At 39.6% G+C, this 18,609-nt stretch overlaps 1 protein-coding gene across 3 annotated transcripts in view; it reads left to right on the top strand.

The window, feature by feature from the left end:
- CCDC25 (coiled-coil domain containing 25) overlaps positions 1-15,828 on the top strand; it is a 37,667-nt gene extending 21,839 nt beyond the window's left edge. For 2 of the 3 annotated variants that reach the window (XM_063816969.1, XM_519679.9), the window contains 4 exons: positions 2,277-2,380; positions 2,593-2,795; positions 10,376-10,421; positions 14,635-15,828. In XM_063816969.1, coding sequence (XP_063673039.1) covers positions 2,277-2,380; positions 2,593-2,795; positions 10,376-10,421; positions 14,635-14,664 — 383 coding nt within the window. In that variant the 3' untranslated portion in view covers positions 14,665-15,828. The remainder of the gene's footprint in view (positions 1-2,276; positions 2,381-2,592; positions 2,796-10,375; positions 10,422-14,634) is intronic. The other variant, XR_010159459.1, reaches the window with a different exon arrangement.
- Positions 15,829-18,609: the final 2,781 nt, after the last annotated feature.

Here is an 18,609-nt window from a genome sequence, read left to right as displayed (position 1 = left end):
TTTGGGGGTAAATTTGTTTGTCGCTATAGAATCAGCCTGTTCTGGGTCATAGGTCTAGAATCTTAGGTCAGCCTGTTCTGTGTTCACCCAGTGAATCTTTCCAGATTAAACTTTTAGAAGTTTAGAAACTGTCTTGACTCTCCTCGGCCTAAACTGTTCAGTCCGGACTTCTGAAGCCAGCATTTAAGCATCTCTCATTTGACTGCAGACTTCTTTCCCTTCACGTATTTCACACTACAGCCAAAGCCAATATTTGCTGTTTTCTGACCTTGCACCCGGCTTGCATTGTTCCCTCTGCCCTCAGGTTTGTCCTTGTCAGTCATCAGAGTCCAGATTCAAGCTAAGGTTCACGGTCCACATAGTAGGTGTAGTGGTGGTAGTAATTGCTAACACTGATGGAGTGTTAATTACATGCCTGGCCCTGTGCTAAGTACTTCACAAATTATCCACCGTGTTGAGTTAGATATTATTTTCATTTATAGAGGAGGAAACTGATCTTAAAGAGAATTAAGGAACTTGTTCAAGGTCTTAAGAGGTCTAAAGTGCAGTAGAGACTGGATTTGATGTCAACCCATTTGGCTCAAGTGTTCTGCCGTAACCCCTGAGCTCTGTGAGCCTCCTCGATGAAGCCTTTTCCTTCTTCAGCTTTGAGTGGCCCCACTTTCTCTGTGCTGTCTTAGCAGTTTCCTGTAGCTTTCCAACAGCATTTGATCAGTTCTCCTTTTAATCCAAGTTATTTATGTGCTTACCCTGCTCCGTTAGAGTCGTGGAGAGCAAGATTCATTGTCTGGTCATGTTTGTGTCCCCCACAGTGCCTTGCACATGGAGATTTTCTAAAGAAACTTTATTTTGAAAAAACTTTCAGATATACAGAAAAGTTGCAAGAATAATACAGCTACCATATACCGTTCACTTAGATTCATCAATTTTTAAATTTTTCCATATTTATTTGCTTTATATATTGCATACTCATTAACCTTTTTAGCTGAACCATCCAAAGCGAAATTGTAGATATCATGACCCTTGAACATGTCCTTCTGAAGAACAGGGACATTGTCTTAAATAACTGTATTACAGTGGTAAAATTCAGGAAGTTTAACATGGATAGAATACTGTGTTCTGATATACAGGCCATATTTAAGTTTTGCCACTTGTCCCACTACTGTTTCTTTATAGCTTTTTTTTTGGATCCAGGGCCATGTGCTGTATTTACTTGCGCTGTATTTACTTCTCTTTAGTCTCCTTTAATCCAGAGATACTGTTTTGTCTTTCAAAAAGTACAGACCAGTTGTAGTAATGGGATTACTAACCCACAGTTGGGGTTTGTCTGATGCTTCCTCTGGATTAGAATCCCATCATGCACTTTGGAGCAGGAATATTACATAAGTGAAGTTTTGCACATTATAGTCAGGCAGCACGTGATGTCATTTTGTGCCATTTTTGGTGGTGTTAACCTTGACCCCTTGGGTAAAGTGGTTTTCCAGCTTTTTCCAATGTACATGGGGATTTAATAAGCATTGAAATCCCTTGCCATCTAATTTGGAAGGACCAGAGAGAGTGTCAGACCAGTGATTAAACTGCGATTTCCAGAGCTGCCAGGGAGGGTATGAGTGGTGGGTAGAGGGCATGAGTGGTGGAGGAGGCGGTGAAGGGGCAGGAGGAGGAGTGAACAGGGTACCTGGCACTCCTTCCATCCAGAGCGCCTCTGCTTTGATGACTTCTGTGTTTTCTTTGGTAAAAGGGTTCCATTGCTGAAGAAACTATAAGCAAAAACTCTATTAAACTAGTCCAATTTCCTCACATTTCATATGAGATTCAGAGGGCCAGGGGACTTCTCCAGAGAGGCTCGGCTAGCTTGTGGTAGTCCCGGATAGAGTCCAGGGCTTGTGAGTTCTAGGCCATGGCTTTCCGTTGCTGCTTAACCTTCAGAGTCAAGGACTTCTTTGAGAATTTGAGGAAACATATTCAGTCCTTTTCTCTTGAAAAAAACCTCAATGATAAATTTTGCATCCAATTTTAGAGAGTCCTCAGAAGTCCCTGAAGCTAATCCATGGACCCCTACTTGCCATAGTAATACTTCCGTTTGAATTTTGTCAGCTTTACCATTTGCCTTTTGTGGGTGGTTTTTGAAAAAAGTATTGGTGGTTTAAAACAATGGGTGGCCTGTTCGTTCTAAGCCGTTTCCCTTGTTGGCTTATGGCAGTTTGCCAGTGGGTAAGGGAACACATTGCTCAGTCTCATCCTGCCTGCATGTTGAAGACAGTCTCTCTTGGCAGGCTGCAAGATGAACAACGTTAATGTGGTATATACGCCGTGGTCTAACCTGAAGAAAACAGCTGACATGGATGTGGGGCAGATAGGCTTTCACAGGCAGAAGGATGTAAGTGTTTTGTGCCACTGAAGGAGGCGGAGCCCTGATACTGAATGGAGTATCCTATCTTTTCTGTCTGACACCATTGTTGAGGGCTGAGCATGATATATGTTTTCTAAAGGGAATTAAACTGGGTTGCTAAACCCCTGGAAAGCCTCACCCCTCTTCTGGGAGAAAAAAAACAAAAAGATGCAATATCTTTTCTCCTATCTCCCTTAAAGGTAAAAATTGTGACAGTGGAGAAGAAAGTAAATGAGATCCTGAACCGATTAGAAAAGACCAAAGTCGAGCGGTTCCCAGACCTAGCAGCAGAGAAAGAATGCAGAGATCGTGAAGAGAGGAATGAGAAAAAAGCCCAAATTCAGGAAATGAAAAAGAGAGAAAAAGAAGAAATGAAGAAGAAGAGGGAAATGGATGAACTTAGGTATGTCGGAGCTGTGGCATTGAGACTGACCTCAAAGATTATTCCTTGATGATTTTAATCATGTATTAGCCATTAAGAACGATATATTGGTGGAAGGAGGGACATGTAACAAGCTCAGCTTAAGCTCAACCTTAAATCAGTTTTTTAAAAAAAGGCATTTATATTAATATGTTGGTTAAAAGAATTGCTTGTTTATGGCAACAGGATATGAAAGTGGATGAAATAAAATAACTAATTTTATTCATAGAGAAACCTTCATAGGTTATCCCTAGTTCGGTTTGGTTTGTAAAGTTCTTCTGGAAAGGAAAAAGGTGCTGTGGGAGGTACTTACTATTGACTAGCTGTGCTATTTAAATAAAGTTGTGTTGGCTCTAAAAACCTATGCTAGTAACTCTCAAAGCTGTTTTTAAAACTCTTTTTTACATTTTGAAAGTTTAAAGTAATGTAGTGAGGTCTACTTCAAAGCACTACATTTTTAAACAGCTAAATAGTTCAAATACAATTTGGCTCCTGAAATTCTAGTGAGGAAGGCCATGAGAATAATGATTATGTTAGTTTTCTATTGCCATTGAAACAAATTGCCACAAATGTAGTAGCTTAAAACAACACACACTTATTGTCTGTAGATTAGAAGTCCAGCAAGATTCTCACTGGGCTAAAATCAAAGTGTCTGGAGGCACTAGGGGAGAATCTTCCCTTTCAGCTTTGAGAGGCACCCACATTTCTTGGCTTGTGGCTCCTTCTCCAAGCTTTCCATGGTCACAGCCCCCTGTCTGACCACTGCCTTCTCTGCTTTTAAGGAACAGTGTGATTAGATTGAGTTAATCCAGATAATTCACGATAATCTCTCCATTTTAAGGTCCTAACTAATGACATCTGCAAAGTCCACTTTGCCATAGAAGATAGCATATTTATAGGTTCTACAGACTAGAATGTGGATGTTCTGCCATACAGTGCTGTACCCGAAGAGCCCCTAGTTGTTCTAATTAAAGGAAATTAATCCTGTGAATTCTCATCACAGAACTCCTAGATTTTTCCATGATTTTTTATTTGCAATACATATGCCAAAAAGAAAAAAGGGTTACTTATAACATATATTGCCTTTGGAAATGGTGTAGAATCAGAAACATGTTGCTTAGGCATGTCCTAACCCAGTTTCCTTGGAATGCCCTGGATTCTTAGAAAGATTGTTGGGTCAGAATGTAGGTATAATGAACACGTACTGTTATTTATTATTCGCATGCACGTGTTTCTGGTTGGGGTTCTGCTAAAACAGGCTTAGTAGCTTCATTTAAAATACAGTGTTCAAATGGAGAGCTTCAGAAATGTTACCCTGAGTTACAATCTGCTAATATGAGGCCAACTAACATGTATGTTTAAGTATTTGGTATGGCCTAGAATTGTGAGTCTGCTTTGTGTTTGAAGTGAAAGAAACGGTATTAACTCCATCAGTGAGGTAAAATTTGTGAAATTCTGAGTGATGCAGGATTTAGAGCAGTTAATTCTTTTTTGTTTGGAGTTTGGAGTGGGGGGAAATGGAAAATATGCCTTTTAGTGCCCTTTACGGATCGAACATAATTTTGTTTAAGAACATGATGGAACATATATTAGGAACATAAGATCACCTAATTTACTTACAACATTGAATAAGGAAGACTAGCTAACCCTTCTGAACATTTTCCATCTGCCAAACACTGCATTGCAAAGTGCTTTACTGCATTCTGTCATTTAATTCCAACAATAGCCATAGTAGATTTTTATCTGCATCTTATAGAAGAGGAAACTGAGCCTGAGAAGCAATCAAGAAACTTGTTATAAGCTCATTTGGCTAGTTAATCTCAGTCTGATTCTCAAACCTACACATATTACTTACTATACTCTTCTTCCCTTTGTTCAGTTATTCCATTTTAAAGTAATTTTTATTCAATATAAATCAATCAAATAATTTATAGATGTCATAATTCAAATTAAGCTGCATGCTACTAAAATTAAGGACATTAGTATGATTTTTATGAGTTTCAAAAATTACAAGCATTTAAACAAAATTTGTCCACCAAAACACAGTTTCGTATCTTCTGGGCTTTTTTCCATAGTGTCATCAACATATAAAATACTCCCATTAACTGAAGGGAAAACTCAGTCTTATTGAATAAGATTTTTGCTTCAAAAGTTTAATCAGTCCCACTTTCTAAGTTGTCACTGGTCATTTGTATTTTTTAATAATCTCCATGGATCTCAGAAAACCAAAAACAATTGCTATGTTTATTTCCATTAACCGTGTGCCACACAGACAACTTTCTGTCACATGCTGCAGAAGACAGAAGAACGTGGCACAGGGCTGCAGTGCCGGGAATGGGACGCGATGACATTGCAAGGCTTTGCTTGGCACATCCGGAGCTACCGTTTGCTGTGTTCTGCAGCATCTGTGAAATTCCAGCAATAGGCTCTAAGCTTCTGACTTGTTTTGTAATGTGTTTTTATACATTTTGCAGTGCTAGCATTCACTTTAATTTCTGTCTTTGAATCTTCCACCCAAGATATAGAAATCTGTGTCTATTACCTGTTTTAATTTTGCATTCTTTTATTTGGCTTTTTGTGTTACTGTACCAAACATTTATTACATCAAAATTAAGTCAACCCATGTAGATGTCGAAACCAGAAGAAATAAGCAATAGTCAGGGAAACGTCATAAATAGAGGATGGGTGAATAACAGATGAGAGGTTGAGGCAGTCAAAACAAAGGGTAAGGACTATGACTACCTGAGAGAGGGATATTTAAAAGTTGAGATGCGGCCGGGCAAAGTGATTCATGCCTGTAATCCCAGCACTTTGGGAGGCTGAGGCAGAAGGATTGCTTGAGCCCAGGAGTTTGAGATCAGCCTGGGCAACAAAATTAGGACTCTGTCTCTACAAAAAATCAAATAACTAGCCAGGCGTGGGTGGTACAAGCCTATAGTCGCAGCTACTCTGGAGGCTGAGGTGGGAGGATTGCTTGAGCCCTGTTGGCTGAGGCTGCAGTGAGCTCACTGCATTCCATCCTGGGTGACAGAGCTAGATTCTGCCTCAAAAAATAAAAATAAAAAGTTGTGATAGAGACTGGGAGATCAGAATTGGAACCCAAAGCTCAGGTAATTGGAATGAGAGAAGTGCAAGACCCAGGTGAAATGGTAAGTCAGTAAATGTATCATCAGTTTGAACATTGACATGAACTTGATTTTCAGGCAAAGATTACTTCATCATGGAGGATAATGTGGAAAGATTGTAGCCTGTAACTGACAAAGCGGAAATCCAAACTCAAGTCTAATCCTGAAGCCAATAGTCTATCGTGCTTCCTTTGAGGCAAGGAATGAACAAACTGGCAAGGCCAGAGTCAAGGTCACACATAGGCAAGTGAAAGAATGAAAAATTAGGTACATTGTAGAGTGACTTAAAAGGTTTAGTCCAGAATTTCATGTTGTAAGTGATAAAGAGCCTTTATAGGTTTTGTGGAATATTGGGGAATAGACTTACAGGATGAATGAAGTAACATGTAGGAGAGGAAATGGTGAGACCATTAACTAATTAAATGGATGACAGTCTCATGAAGAACCAACTTCTTTGTACCTTTTTTTGTTTATCTTATACACACTGCCACTGCCTTCTACTGTAAATAACGCTCTGTGTGCTGTGCCTCCTCGTGTTACCTGTGAGCTCCTTCAGGGAAGCAATCGTGCATCCTTGCCTCCCCTTAGAGGTGACAGAGTGCTTTGTCTGTGCAGTGAGTGACTAGTCATACGTCATGAATATACTGAGATTAGCTTCCCTGGTATGGTGATTCCTTTTTTGTTTCAATTTTAAAGTAATTTTTATTCAGTATAAACCAAGTAACTTATATATGTCATAATTCATATTAAGCTGCATGCTACTAAAATTTAGGGTGTTAGTATCATTTTACGAGTTTCAGAAATTACAAGCATTTAAACAAAACTTAAAAACCAAAATACAGTTTTTATATCTTCTGGGCTTTCTTCCATAGGGTCCTCAACATATAAAATATTTGTATTAACTGAGGGGAAATAATTCCCAATCTCATTGACTACAATTTTTGCTTCAAAAGTTTAATTAGTCCCCCTTTCTAAGCTGTCGCTAATCACTTGTATTTTTTAATAATCTCCATGGATTCAGAAAACCAAAAACAATTGGTATGTCTCTTTCTGCTAAACACATGCCAAACATATCCCAGGCTGAATTGCTGGGGTGCCATCATAGCCCACTGCAGCCTCCAATTCCTGGGCTCAAGCGATCCTCCCACCTCAGCCTCCTTAGTAGCTGGGACTACAGACTCACTCCACCATGCCCAGCTAATATCTTTATTTTTTGTAGAGATGGGGTCTTCCTATGTTGCCCAGGCTAATCTCAAACTCCTGAGCTCAAGTGATCCTCCTGCCTTGGCCTCCCAAAGTGCTGGGATTAAAGGCATAAGCCACCACACTTGTCCCCTGATGTGGTGGTCTTGAAGCCAAGATCAAAACTCTGATAGCTAAAGAGTTGGAAGGAGTGCTCTAAGCAGAGGGAACTATGTATGCAAAGACCTTGTATGGGAGCAGCAAGGCAAAATGCAGGACTAAAGTCCCAAATGTCTGAAGCAGCAGGGGTCAATGGGCACTTGGATCAAGGGGCCAGTAGTCCATGCAGGCCCTTGCTGGCCGTGTATGTCTTCATCCTAAGAGCACTGTGAAGCCATCAAAAGGCTTTAAGCAAGGGTTAATACAATGAAGCTTGTGTTTTGAGAAGGTCACTTTGCTGACCTGATTGTAAAGGGAACCAGAGTGGGTGTGACTAGGTTAAGAGCATTCCACATCACAGATGGTAGCTTAGAATATGGTGGTGACTTGGGGTGGAGAGAAGTGGATTATTGTTTTTCTAGGTAAAACATTAGGATTTGGTGATAGTTTGGATTGAGGCAAAGGGCAGGGAAAAGGGGGCTAAGAATGACTCCTAGGTTGCCAGTTGGAAATGGAATGGATAGTGATGACATTCTTTGAGCTGGAGAACACTGGGAAAGAACTAAACTGGTTTGGTAGGGGGAAGACCGTGAGTTGGATAGGGACATAAGAATCTGAAAATACCCTTGAGATCTCCAAAAAGATGTCAGGGAGGTAGTAGGACTAATGGAAATGGAGCTCAGAGGAAACTAAAGAAAGGTAAATTTGTTTTTGTTTGTTTTTTTGTTTTGTTTTGTTTTTGAGACTGAGTCTCACTCTGTTGCCCAGGCTGGAGTGCAGTGGCACGATCTCAGCTCACTGCAACCTCCACCTCCCGGGTTCAAGCTATTCTCCTGCCTCAGTTTCCCGGGTAGCTGAGATTACAGGCATGCACCACCACGCCTGGCTAATTTTTGTATATTTTTAGTAAAGACAGGGTTTCACCATGTTGGCCAGGCTGGCCTCGAACTCCTGACCTCAAGTGATCCGCCTGCCTTGGCCTCCCAAAGTGCTGGGATTACAGGTGTGAGCCACCGTGCCCAGCCCAAGAAAGGTAAATTTGTGCATCATTGTCACATAGATGGGAATTTTGACCCAGTGGTTCTTCAGCCTGGGTAGATCCCCACAACTGGGCATATGGATCCAGTTAAATCTTCACAAGTGATTTTCAGATGCAGCCAGGACTGACATTCTCTGTTCTCACCACTTTTGTTTCATCAACATGTCTTTCTCCTCCTGCTCATGCAACCTGTTGATCTTGTCTGTTTTTTGTTTGTTTGTTTTTGTTTTGTTTTAATTCCTTGTGGATACCACTTAACTCTTACAAGCTTACAAGTCTCTCCAGAGGGAAAGACTTACTGGTCTCTCCCTCTGGGTGTCTCCCAACTCATTATCTTTGACTGTGACATTTCTCCTTCCCACTGGTCTTCAGTTTTCAGTTTCTACAGTTCATATTTACTTGGGTGTCTCACTATGACTTCAAATGCAGCATGTCTCAAACCAGGCACATTTTCTTTGCAACATTTTCCCATTTCTCCTATTTTTTTCAAATTGCCCAAGCTACAAACCTTGATGTCATTGTTGTTTCTTCTCTGTATTCCTTCTTACCATTACAACTGTTAACTCCAGGGATTCATGCCCTCAAATTGGAGTATCGCAGTAAGCTGTGGCCTGATAAGAGTATAAGCTTAGGAGTCTGACCTGGGTTCGAAACCTGGCATATCTTCTTATCTCTAAGACCTTGAACAACTTACTTAACCATCCTGACTCTGCTTTCTTATTTTGTACAATGGGCTTAAAATACTCTGGTAAATACTGTTATTGTGAATGGACCTTCTTGTCTTAACCACCTCTCTAATCTTGTTTGCTACAGATTATTCTTTTCAAAACATTGGTATTATGTAGTCTCACTTTCCTTTGTCTCTTGGTGTATTTGTTGTTGTTGTTGTCGTTTGAGATGGAGTCTTGCTCTGTTGCCCATGTTGGAGTGCAGTGGTGCAATCTCAGCTCACTGCAACCTCCACCTCCCGGGTTCAAGTGATTCTCCTGCCTCAGCCTCCTGAGTAGCTGGGATTACAGGTGCACGCCACCACGCTTGGCTAATTTTTGTATTTTTAGTAGAGATGGGGTTTCACCACATTGATCAGGCTGCTCTCAAACCCCTGACTTTGTGATCTGCCCGCGTTGGCCTCCCAAAGTGCTGGGATTACAGGCGTGAGCCACTGCCCCCAGCCGTGTATTTTTTAATAGTGCTTTTCACCGTAGTTATTGATGAATAAGTCTTATTTCCCCTCCCACTAAGTTCTGTGGGTCCAGGCTTTGTGTTAGTCATCATTTTCTGTTTTCTTCTCATCCGATCCTCCACCCAGGCTTAGCACAGGGTCTTATGCATCATGGATATTTAATGAATGCCCATTGAACCTCATTATGGCTTTACTCAGTTGTGTATTATGGCTTCTTGCTGAACACATTGTGTTCAGTCGTGCAATCAAGACAACATAATTGGGCACCACATCCAGCCTGATTTCCCACTACTTTATTTGAGAACCTACCTGAGTTAGCTGGATATTCAGCAAGTCATTAAAGATACCATCTCTGTCTCTTTGCTCATCCCACTCTCTGGATCTGAAATGCCCCCTCACTCATCCTGCCCACTTGATTGGCTTGGTTTGGGTTCCGCCTTGTCTGTGAAGGGTGCCCTGACAGCTCCTGCCCACACTGATGTGTTTCCTCCTTTGAATTCCTGTAGCGTTTACAATCTGAGCTGTATACCTCAGCTGTGAATAATATCAGATCTTAGCTGTGGGTGAATTTCCCCATCTGAAAAGTAGGAATAATGCCACCTGTCTCGCCAAGTTATTGTGGAGGTGGTGACATGAAACAAGTAGGAGAAAGCACTTTGTAAACTATAAAGTGCTGTGCACATCTTTTTTATTGTTTATAAATATTCATCCTTTGAATGTTGCAATCTCCTTGAGCGCAGAGATTATATCTAATAGCTCTTATGTTTCTTCTAAAGCCCCTGAGCAGTGCTGGATACACAGGAAATGTTCATCAAATATTTGTTGACTGGATCACCATATTTTAAATGTATGTGTGTGTTTTTTTTCCTTCTAGGAGCTATTCATCACTAATGAAAGTTGAAAATATGTCTTCAAATCAGGTATGTTCAAGTGGTTTGCATGAATGTTTGCCTTGAAATAATTCACTAAGGGTTTTTAATAATTGTGTTACTGGCCATTATTGCCTTACATGTTGCAAATAGCTAACCATGATTTGGCAACCAGGACATCACTCAGGCTGGATTCTTTTAGGCACTGCACCTCCTTCCCTGTGGACTTTCTCATGTGTGTTGTTAAGTAGGTCATCTCAGGGAAAGAGATTGTCAGAGCTTGTCTACTGTGGCGTACAGGTCTATTCATTTTATATTTACAGGACTTTATTCTTTATTTCCCCTCTTTTCTGGTTGCAGGCATGCAAAAGTGCCTTTATTTATTAGTGTTCTTTATCACTGTGACTGTAGAGTCCATATTATAATTGAATGAGAACAAAATTATCACCTTCAATTAAAATAAAAGTACTTACCCTAAGATCTTATGTGACTAAGTGAAGCCTAAGTGACAAAATTGTTTGTTTTCATGTTCCTTAGGACCTGGGATAGAAACAGATGGTGACCTATGACATAGTACTGAAAGGATCTTCTTAACATTGCATCTAATTATTTGATTGGAACTATGTCAGAGAATTATTGTCCTTGAGGGCTGTCTTTCCCAAAATTTATCTTGAAGTGTCTAGAGATAGCACAATTTAGCTTCTATTGAGCAGTCTGCAGAAAATGGAAACTGGGTGGATGTATTTGGGATTTTGCATGTTTTATAGTATAGTTTAAAAATATAGTCATCCTTCAGTATTCATGGGGGATTGGTTCCAGGACTCCCCGAAGCTACCAAAATCCTAGGATGCTTGAGTCCCTTGTGTAAAATGGAGTAGTATTTGCATATAACATATGCACATCCTTCCATATACTTTATCTCTAGATTACTTATAATACCTAATTAGTGTAAATGCTATGTAAATAGTTGTTATACTGTATTTTTAAATTTATATTATTTTTATTGTATTTTTTTAATTGTTTTTTTCCTCTAAATATTTTTGAGCTGAGGTTGGTTGAATTCACAGATAAAGAAATCAAGGGCCAACTGTAACAGAATTTAAGATCCCTTACAAGTCACCTAGTCAAACCTCAGATTTAGTGCATGAATTAGAAGTAATAGGATTTTACATCTTGTTTATATCTACATATTCTTCTAAAAATTTGTAAGAACAACATTCTTATTCCCATCTCTATGAAGAACTAAATGTACGAGGCTCCTTTATGAATCAGAGATGTTTCTTTATAATTTATTCCTGAAAAATTTCAGAATAGCATTATTAAATTAAATAGAGCTTTGAATTTGAAGTTTAGAGACTTAACTGTCATGTGCTAATTGAGGTGGGGGGATTAAAAATCCCTTGGGCAAGGGAACGTTGTCACAGTGGTTGGGTTAAATCCTAATAAAGTCATTTAACCTCTCTGAGGGAGTATTCATCATCAGTAAAATGGAGACATATTATTTCACAGGGCTGCTTCAGAATTGAAGCAAAGACACATCGATGTGAAAGTCTTCCTTGACCTACTTTGTAAATAGTCATATTTTTATACCTTATCCAGATAGTCTTTGGTTGCTGTTTTTCCAGAATATCATTATGAAAAGATGAGATGTGTTTAATCCTTTCTGGAAGCTAATTTTAGATTTCTTGAAACTATTGGAACAGTTTAACACTAAACAGTAGTCTTCAACATACCACAACTCAGATGCCATTGTTGTGGTTATTTTGCTTATTGAAGTTTTCTGTATGTTAGAGGCACTTTCCACCAGAAATCTAGCCCCCATATTATTTCATGACCTTAGTCATTTTATTCTCATCATTTTGGATTTTTAAAGCTTGTATATAATTATAGAGTTGAGAAATAAACAAATACACACACACACATATACATACCTACCTACCGACCTACATACATACATATACAAACACCATCTGATCAGTGACGGATGTTAAAAGTCCCGAGACTAGGAAATTGAATTTGTAGCCCAAAAGATTGCTAACCTTTCTACCCTAACTCTCCCTCTGTTGCTTGCAACCCCTGTTCCTGAGCTCCAAGTATGAATCAAGTTCAAGATTCCAAGGAAGTTTTGCACTGGGTGTTTTTATTCTCTCTTTCAGTGAAAATGTTTTTATAGTTTTTCTCCATACTTTAAAAGAATAGACTAATTCTCCTTGTAACTGTCTTCTGTTAAGGGATACAGATGTTTGTGTTTTGTTTTGTTTTGTTTTGTTTCCATAAGTTATTGGGGTACAGATGGTATTTGGCTACATGAGTAAGTTCTTTAGAGGTGATTTGTGAGATTTTGGTGCATCCATCACCCAAGCAGTAAACACTGCACCATATTTGTAGTCTTTTATCCCTCACCTCCCTCCCACTCTTCCCCCTAAGTCCCCAAAGTCCATTGTATCATTCTTATGCCTTTGCATCCTCATAGCTTAGCTCCCACATATCAGTGAGAACATACAATGTTTGGTTTTCCATTCCTGAGTTACTTCACTTAGAATAATAGTCTCCAGTCTCATCCAGGTCACTGCAAATGCTGTTAATATATTCCTTTTTATGGCTGCATAGTATTCCTTTGTGTGTGTGTGTGTGTGTGTGTGTGTGTATACACCACACTTTATCCACTCGTTGATTGATGGGCATTTGGGTTTGTTCCACAATTTTGCAATTGTGAATTGTGCCACTGTAAACATGTGTGTGCAAGTATCTTTTTTGAATAATGACTTCTTTTCCTCTGGGTAGATACCTAGTAGTGTGATTGCTGGATCAAATGGTAGTTCTACTTTAGTTCTTTAAGATATCTCCATGCTGTTTTCCATAGTGGCTGTACTAGTTTACATTCCCACCAGCAGTGAAGAAGTGTAAGCAATACAGATGTTTTATGATCCAATTTAGAACGTGATCAGTTGATTTTTCAGTTAAAGGCAAGTGTTTATATAATATAGGACTTAAGTTTTAATTTAGCATATACAGGTTCATCAAGAAGAATAATTACTGTAATTCCAAAACATAGCCCCAGACAAGTGGGGACTCTGCACATCTAACTCACAGCCTTTATAGGGAATGGCTTACTTTCGTTGATGACAGCCCAGACTGTCTTACTGAGTTGTTCATCTTCAGTGTTTGGGATCTAAAGCTGGCATTTAAAGATACTAAATGACTCTTTCAAACATTGCTACTGCTTTTATTTCAGATTAAGACTCTGGGGCAATCATAGTCTTGGCGCCTGGATATAACACAATCATTAGTCTGCTCTTTGTACAATTATCGAAGGCATTTTTACCATGGCTTCAGTTCATCATGCTAATGGAAGAGAACCACAGAGAAAACCACTAAGTGAAGTTGGAGCTAAAACCAGACTTCACAGGAACCAATGTTTTCTACCCATATCGTATTTCTCTACCATCTTTAATAAGGGCCATTTAGATAAGCCTTAGTCTGATCCCTTTCTCTAACAATGCTGGTGTTAAGCAATGGGAAAGAGAAAAAAGATAAAACAAGTGTAGTGTTCAGGTTGTGACATTGGCAAGCAAATCAGAGTGCACACTCTTAGTGAATGTTGTCCAAAAAGGAGTCAGGGCTCTACCTTTGTATGTGGCCTTCAGGACTTGCTTGTAAGCCACACAATAAAATCAGTCCCTTTGTGCTGTATACCATTATGCAGGTTTTTTAAATTAAAAAATGTGGCAAACCAACTAAGTTGGTGAACTACCCTATGTTTGACTTCCTAATGGCCTTTCCTATTAAAAAAGAAGAGATCAAAGCCATGTTGTGAAGTCACAAATCTGTGACAATGTTGAGGCTCAAATTACTGGAACTTAGGCCAGAATCAGTTTGCATATTGGCAGAATTGTTGGCATGAGGACATTGAGGCAGTGTTTGCTTGGTACATTTGTTGAAGGATCTGTCATGTTTTCTTACAGTCACATTTGTTTTTCACTATACTAGGTCAGGTGGGACTTACTGCATTATTTAGAGATCAGTGGTCACTTACTGCTGTGTAATCAGGCCATGTAATGACACCTCACAAAATATAGCTGTTAATTCAGCTATCTCAGGAAACTGACAACTTAAGGTGGAGAAGTGATGAGTCAATTTAGTTATTTTACTTTCTGAACTCAGTGACAGATGAGAAGGCAGCTCGCTAATTAAGATAATTGTACATTTTAAATATTGAATTATTTTCAAGGCTTTTATGTTCTCATTTTTTTGTTTCCTACAGGATGGCAATGATTCAGATGAATTCATGTAAAAGGAGAAAAGGAGAAAAGGACCTTTGAAAGATGTGAATGTAGAGACAATTGCAGACCTTTTGGTTTCATCTGTGTTCTGAAGTATAAAATACAACCAAAATTCTACCTTCATCCTACCCAGAAATTATTGATTTTCAAGTTTTAAAAAAATTGTACCTTTTTTGCTGACAGAAAAGGATCAGATACGTATAAAATAGTTGAACTTGACAGCATATAACTTAAAGTGAAAATGTTTTTGCCAGAACATGTCTTGGTACCTTGTGAAAGCAGGCTGCCCTTGTTCTTGAGATAGACTTTAAAATGAACCAGCTCTGAAAAGTACTTCTGCTGCTCTGGTCTATCCCTGAAAACAGATGTCTTGAAACACTTTTCATATTCTTAAAATAATCTTCACTTCTGTTAAGAAGAACATGTTGGTGGGTAATTATGCGAATGTTTCCCTGTCCCTGATTTCTCGATTAGGCGTATGGGTTTTGAAAAAGAGATTTTTCAGAAGATTGTCAGCTTCAGTATTCATGTTCCATCTTGTCATCTGGGTCTGTTAGCGTAGTGACCCTCAGCGCAGTCTGTCCAAGCGTTTACGTCCTTGCTTCCTCTGAGCAGAGGCCTCCAACTTAGTATCAACATATTTAAAGAAATTGATGGTGTTCATCAAGCTGGGGCCTGTGGCAGTTGTTGCCTGAGCACCAAGTAACCGAAGCCACCTATGTGACAACTTCTGGGCCCAGGAGTAATTTCTCAGCATTGAGGGTAAAATAGGATGGAGTGCTCTGTTCATCATTTGGGAGATGTAGGTTACCTGATTTGTGCCTTAGGATGCAGCGTGAAGCAGAAGTCCATATTGCAATTATGATTTTAGAAGGAACTAAGCATTTTACTCACACCCACAGCAGCAAGAATGACCTCCTGCAGCAGATATTCCACCTGTAATAGCACTTTGGAACTGTGGGCAAAACCAAAAGGCTAGTGTTTCCATTTATTCCACGTTGGTGTATGGGGTTGAACTGGAAAATTCCCTGAGGCAAAACTCACTGGCCAAATTTTGAGAGGGTATAGAAAATGACTTTAGAGATGAGTGGTTTTGTGTATGTGTCTGATGATATTCAGTCTGATGTTCCGCAATTTTAAAAGTTATAATAAAATATCATTTTTTTTATCTGGAAGGACATTGATATATGAATTCTTAGAATTTGCTATAAAAAGGGTAGCCCCCATTCCACAAGCTGGTTTTGAGGGTGATCTTGCTCTAAAAAACCTCATTCATCATAGGCTCAGTCTGACAGGTTCTGTACGGGGCTATCATCTTTCTCCTCCTCTGCTAAATGCCTCTTTCTTCCAGCTGCTCACTGGGTCAAAGGGATGTCCTTTCTCAGATGTATTCTTGATACATCTCAGATGTATTCGTAGCTGTGCTCCTTCCATACTTCCAAGGAGTCCGGCTTCTACTAGAATTCCTCTGTACCTCACACTGCAACACATGTAGATAGCGCTTTTGAAAAATACATATATTTTTACTATAATATGAGAGGTCCTGGGGCTCAAACTTTAAACATTTCCTAACTCAGCTTACACTGCTTTAAAATGTCCAGGTCTCTCTGCTGAATTCTCTTGTTGAATTCATAGCTCTCCAACCTCCTCTGTGTTGATTCCTATGCCCCTACCCCGCAGCCTCTTTGTTTTATTTTTTTCCCCATCTCTGTTGGTCCCAGGGAAAGCAAGGAAATTTTCTTTTGAGGACTTATAGGTTGATCGCCCACAGGTCAAACTGTTGGCATTGAACTCCTCTCATTTCTTGCCATTGGATTGTTTCCTAAACGTTGGATAGGAGAATTCGAAATTGTTGCTATTTTTATGAGCTGTGCCCTTGATCAAATCTGTGCTGTGGGTCTGAGTCACTTTGCTGACGTCGTCTTCAGTTTCAACACTCTGATCAGCATGCACGCGAGGGGCATGTTTAATTTACTTCACTAACTGCTATATTCTATAGCTTTAGACTTCATATTTCTTATCCACCTTTGTCTAGGCTCACGATCTTTGGGCAAGGGAGCTTTGTCACCGTGGTTGGGCTAGAACAAATATTGAGAAGTTTACCAACTCAGATGTTGAGAAGTTTATTGAAAGGCACTGACATTAGCAGAATAAGTGATGGACATTAGTTGAACCCCTTCAGTGTCTATGTGTTTTGTTGTATTGTCTTTAACTCGTTCTTGAAGCACAGATTTCAGCGAACCTTTCAGCTATTCAGTGCCAGCGGTTTTCCCCACTCAGGAAAGATGGTGTCAGCCATACACACAGCAGGATTAGACGGGGAGAGTTTCAGCTGCAGCTTCTAGTTTAAGACCAAAGCCCTTCCTCCCGCTGCTGCATCTGTCTGAGAGGGGAAGCTCTTGTTTTCCAAGCTGGAACCATTTATGAGGAAAACTGAGCAGGGTGGCAAAATGGAAAAGGAACAATTTTCTAGTTTTTCCTACCTGTGATATTGAGGCGTGCTTTTTCTTTGATTTGAGGTACAGCATGTAAATAACAAATTTCCATATTCAAAATGATCACATTAGAGTGACTGAGTGACCTTTTGATTTTAAAGCCGACTAAAATCTGACCAGACCACAATGAAAAGTATAAAATTAGAAACTTAAATTCCAAGCTAAATTTCAGCTTTGACCCACCTAACTGGCAGCTCAGAAACAAGGACCGCACTGCTGCTGCCAGAGCAAGCTCACATCCAGCTGGCACTTCGTGAGAGCTCCTTCCTGCCGGGCACGTGTGAGTTCAGTGCGGGCAAGAGACTTTTATGCACATTCTGTCATTCAAAAGGGAAATGATGCCAACCCCAGATGCAGCATGTCCTGAATGAATGATCTGTAAAATACAATAATAAAAGCTTATAGTTTGAGTAGAACTGTGTGTGTGTGAGAGATTTCACTTATTTTCTCCTGCAAGTTCCAGTCTCACTGATGGGATGTGCCTGCTTATTTTTTTATTTATTTATTTATTTATTTATTTATTTATTTTTATTTTTTATTATACTTTAAGTTTTAGGGTACATGTGCACATTGTGCAGGTTAGTTACATATGTATACATGTGCCATGCTGGTGCGCTGCACCCACTAACTCGTCATCTAGCATTAGGTATATCTCCCAATGCTATCCCTCCCCCCTCCCCCCTCCCCACCACAGTCCCCAGAGTATGGTATTCCCCTTCCTGTGTCCATGTGATCTCATTGTTCAATTCCCACCTATGAGTGAGAATATGCGGTGTTTGGTTTTTTGTTCTTGCGATAGTTTACTGAGAATGATGGTTTCCAATTTCATCCATGTCCCTACAAAGGATATGAACTCATCATTTTTTATGGCTGCATAGTATTCCATGGTGTATATGTGCCACATTTTCTTAATCCAGTCTATCATTGTTGGACATTTGGGTTGGTTCCAAGTCTTTGCTATTGTGAATAATGCCGCAATAAACATACGTGTGCATGTGTCTTTATAGCAGCATGATTTATAGTCATTTGGGTATATACCCAGTAATGGGATGGCTGGGTCAAATGGTATTTCTAGTTCTAGATCCCTGAGGAATCACCACACTGACTTCCACAATGGTTGAACTAGTTTACAGTCCCACCAACAGTGTAAAAGTGTTCCTATTTCTCCACATCCTCTCCAGCACCTGTTGTTTCCTGACTTTTGAATGATTGCCATTCTAACTGGTGTGAGATGATATCTCATAGTGGTTTTGATTTGCATTTCTCTGATGGCCAGTGATGATGAGCATTTTTTCATGTGTTTTTTGGCTGCATAAATGTCTTCTTTTGAGAAGTGCCTGTTCATGTCCTTCGCCCACTTTTTGATGGGGTTGTTTGTTTTTTTCTTGTAAATTTGTTTGAGTTCACTGTAGATTCTGGATATTAGCCCTTTGTCAGATGAGTAGGTTGCGAAAATTTTCT

This window comes from Pan troglodytes, chromosome 7, assembly GCF_028858775.2.
Source record: "Pan troglodytes isolate AG18354 chromosome 7, NHGRI_mPanTro3-v2.0_pri, whole genome shotgun sequence".
NCBI classification, from domain to species: Eukaryota; Metazoa; Chordata; class Mammalia; order Primates; family Hominidae; genus Pan; species Pan troglodytes.
The sequence above is the reverse complement of the archived record's forward strand: the minus strand, read 5'-3'. Positions and strand labels throughout refer to the sequence as shown.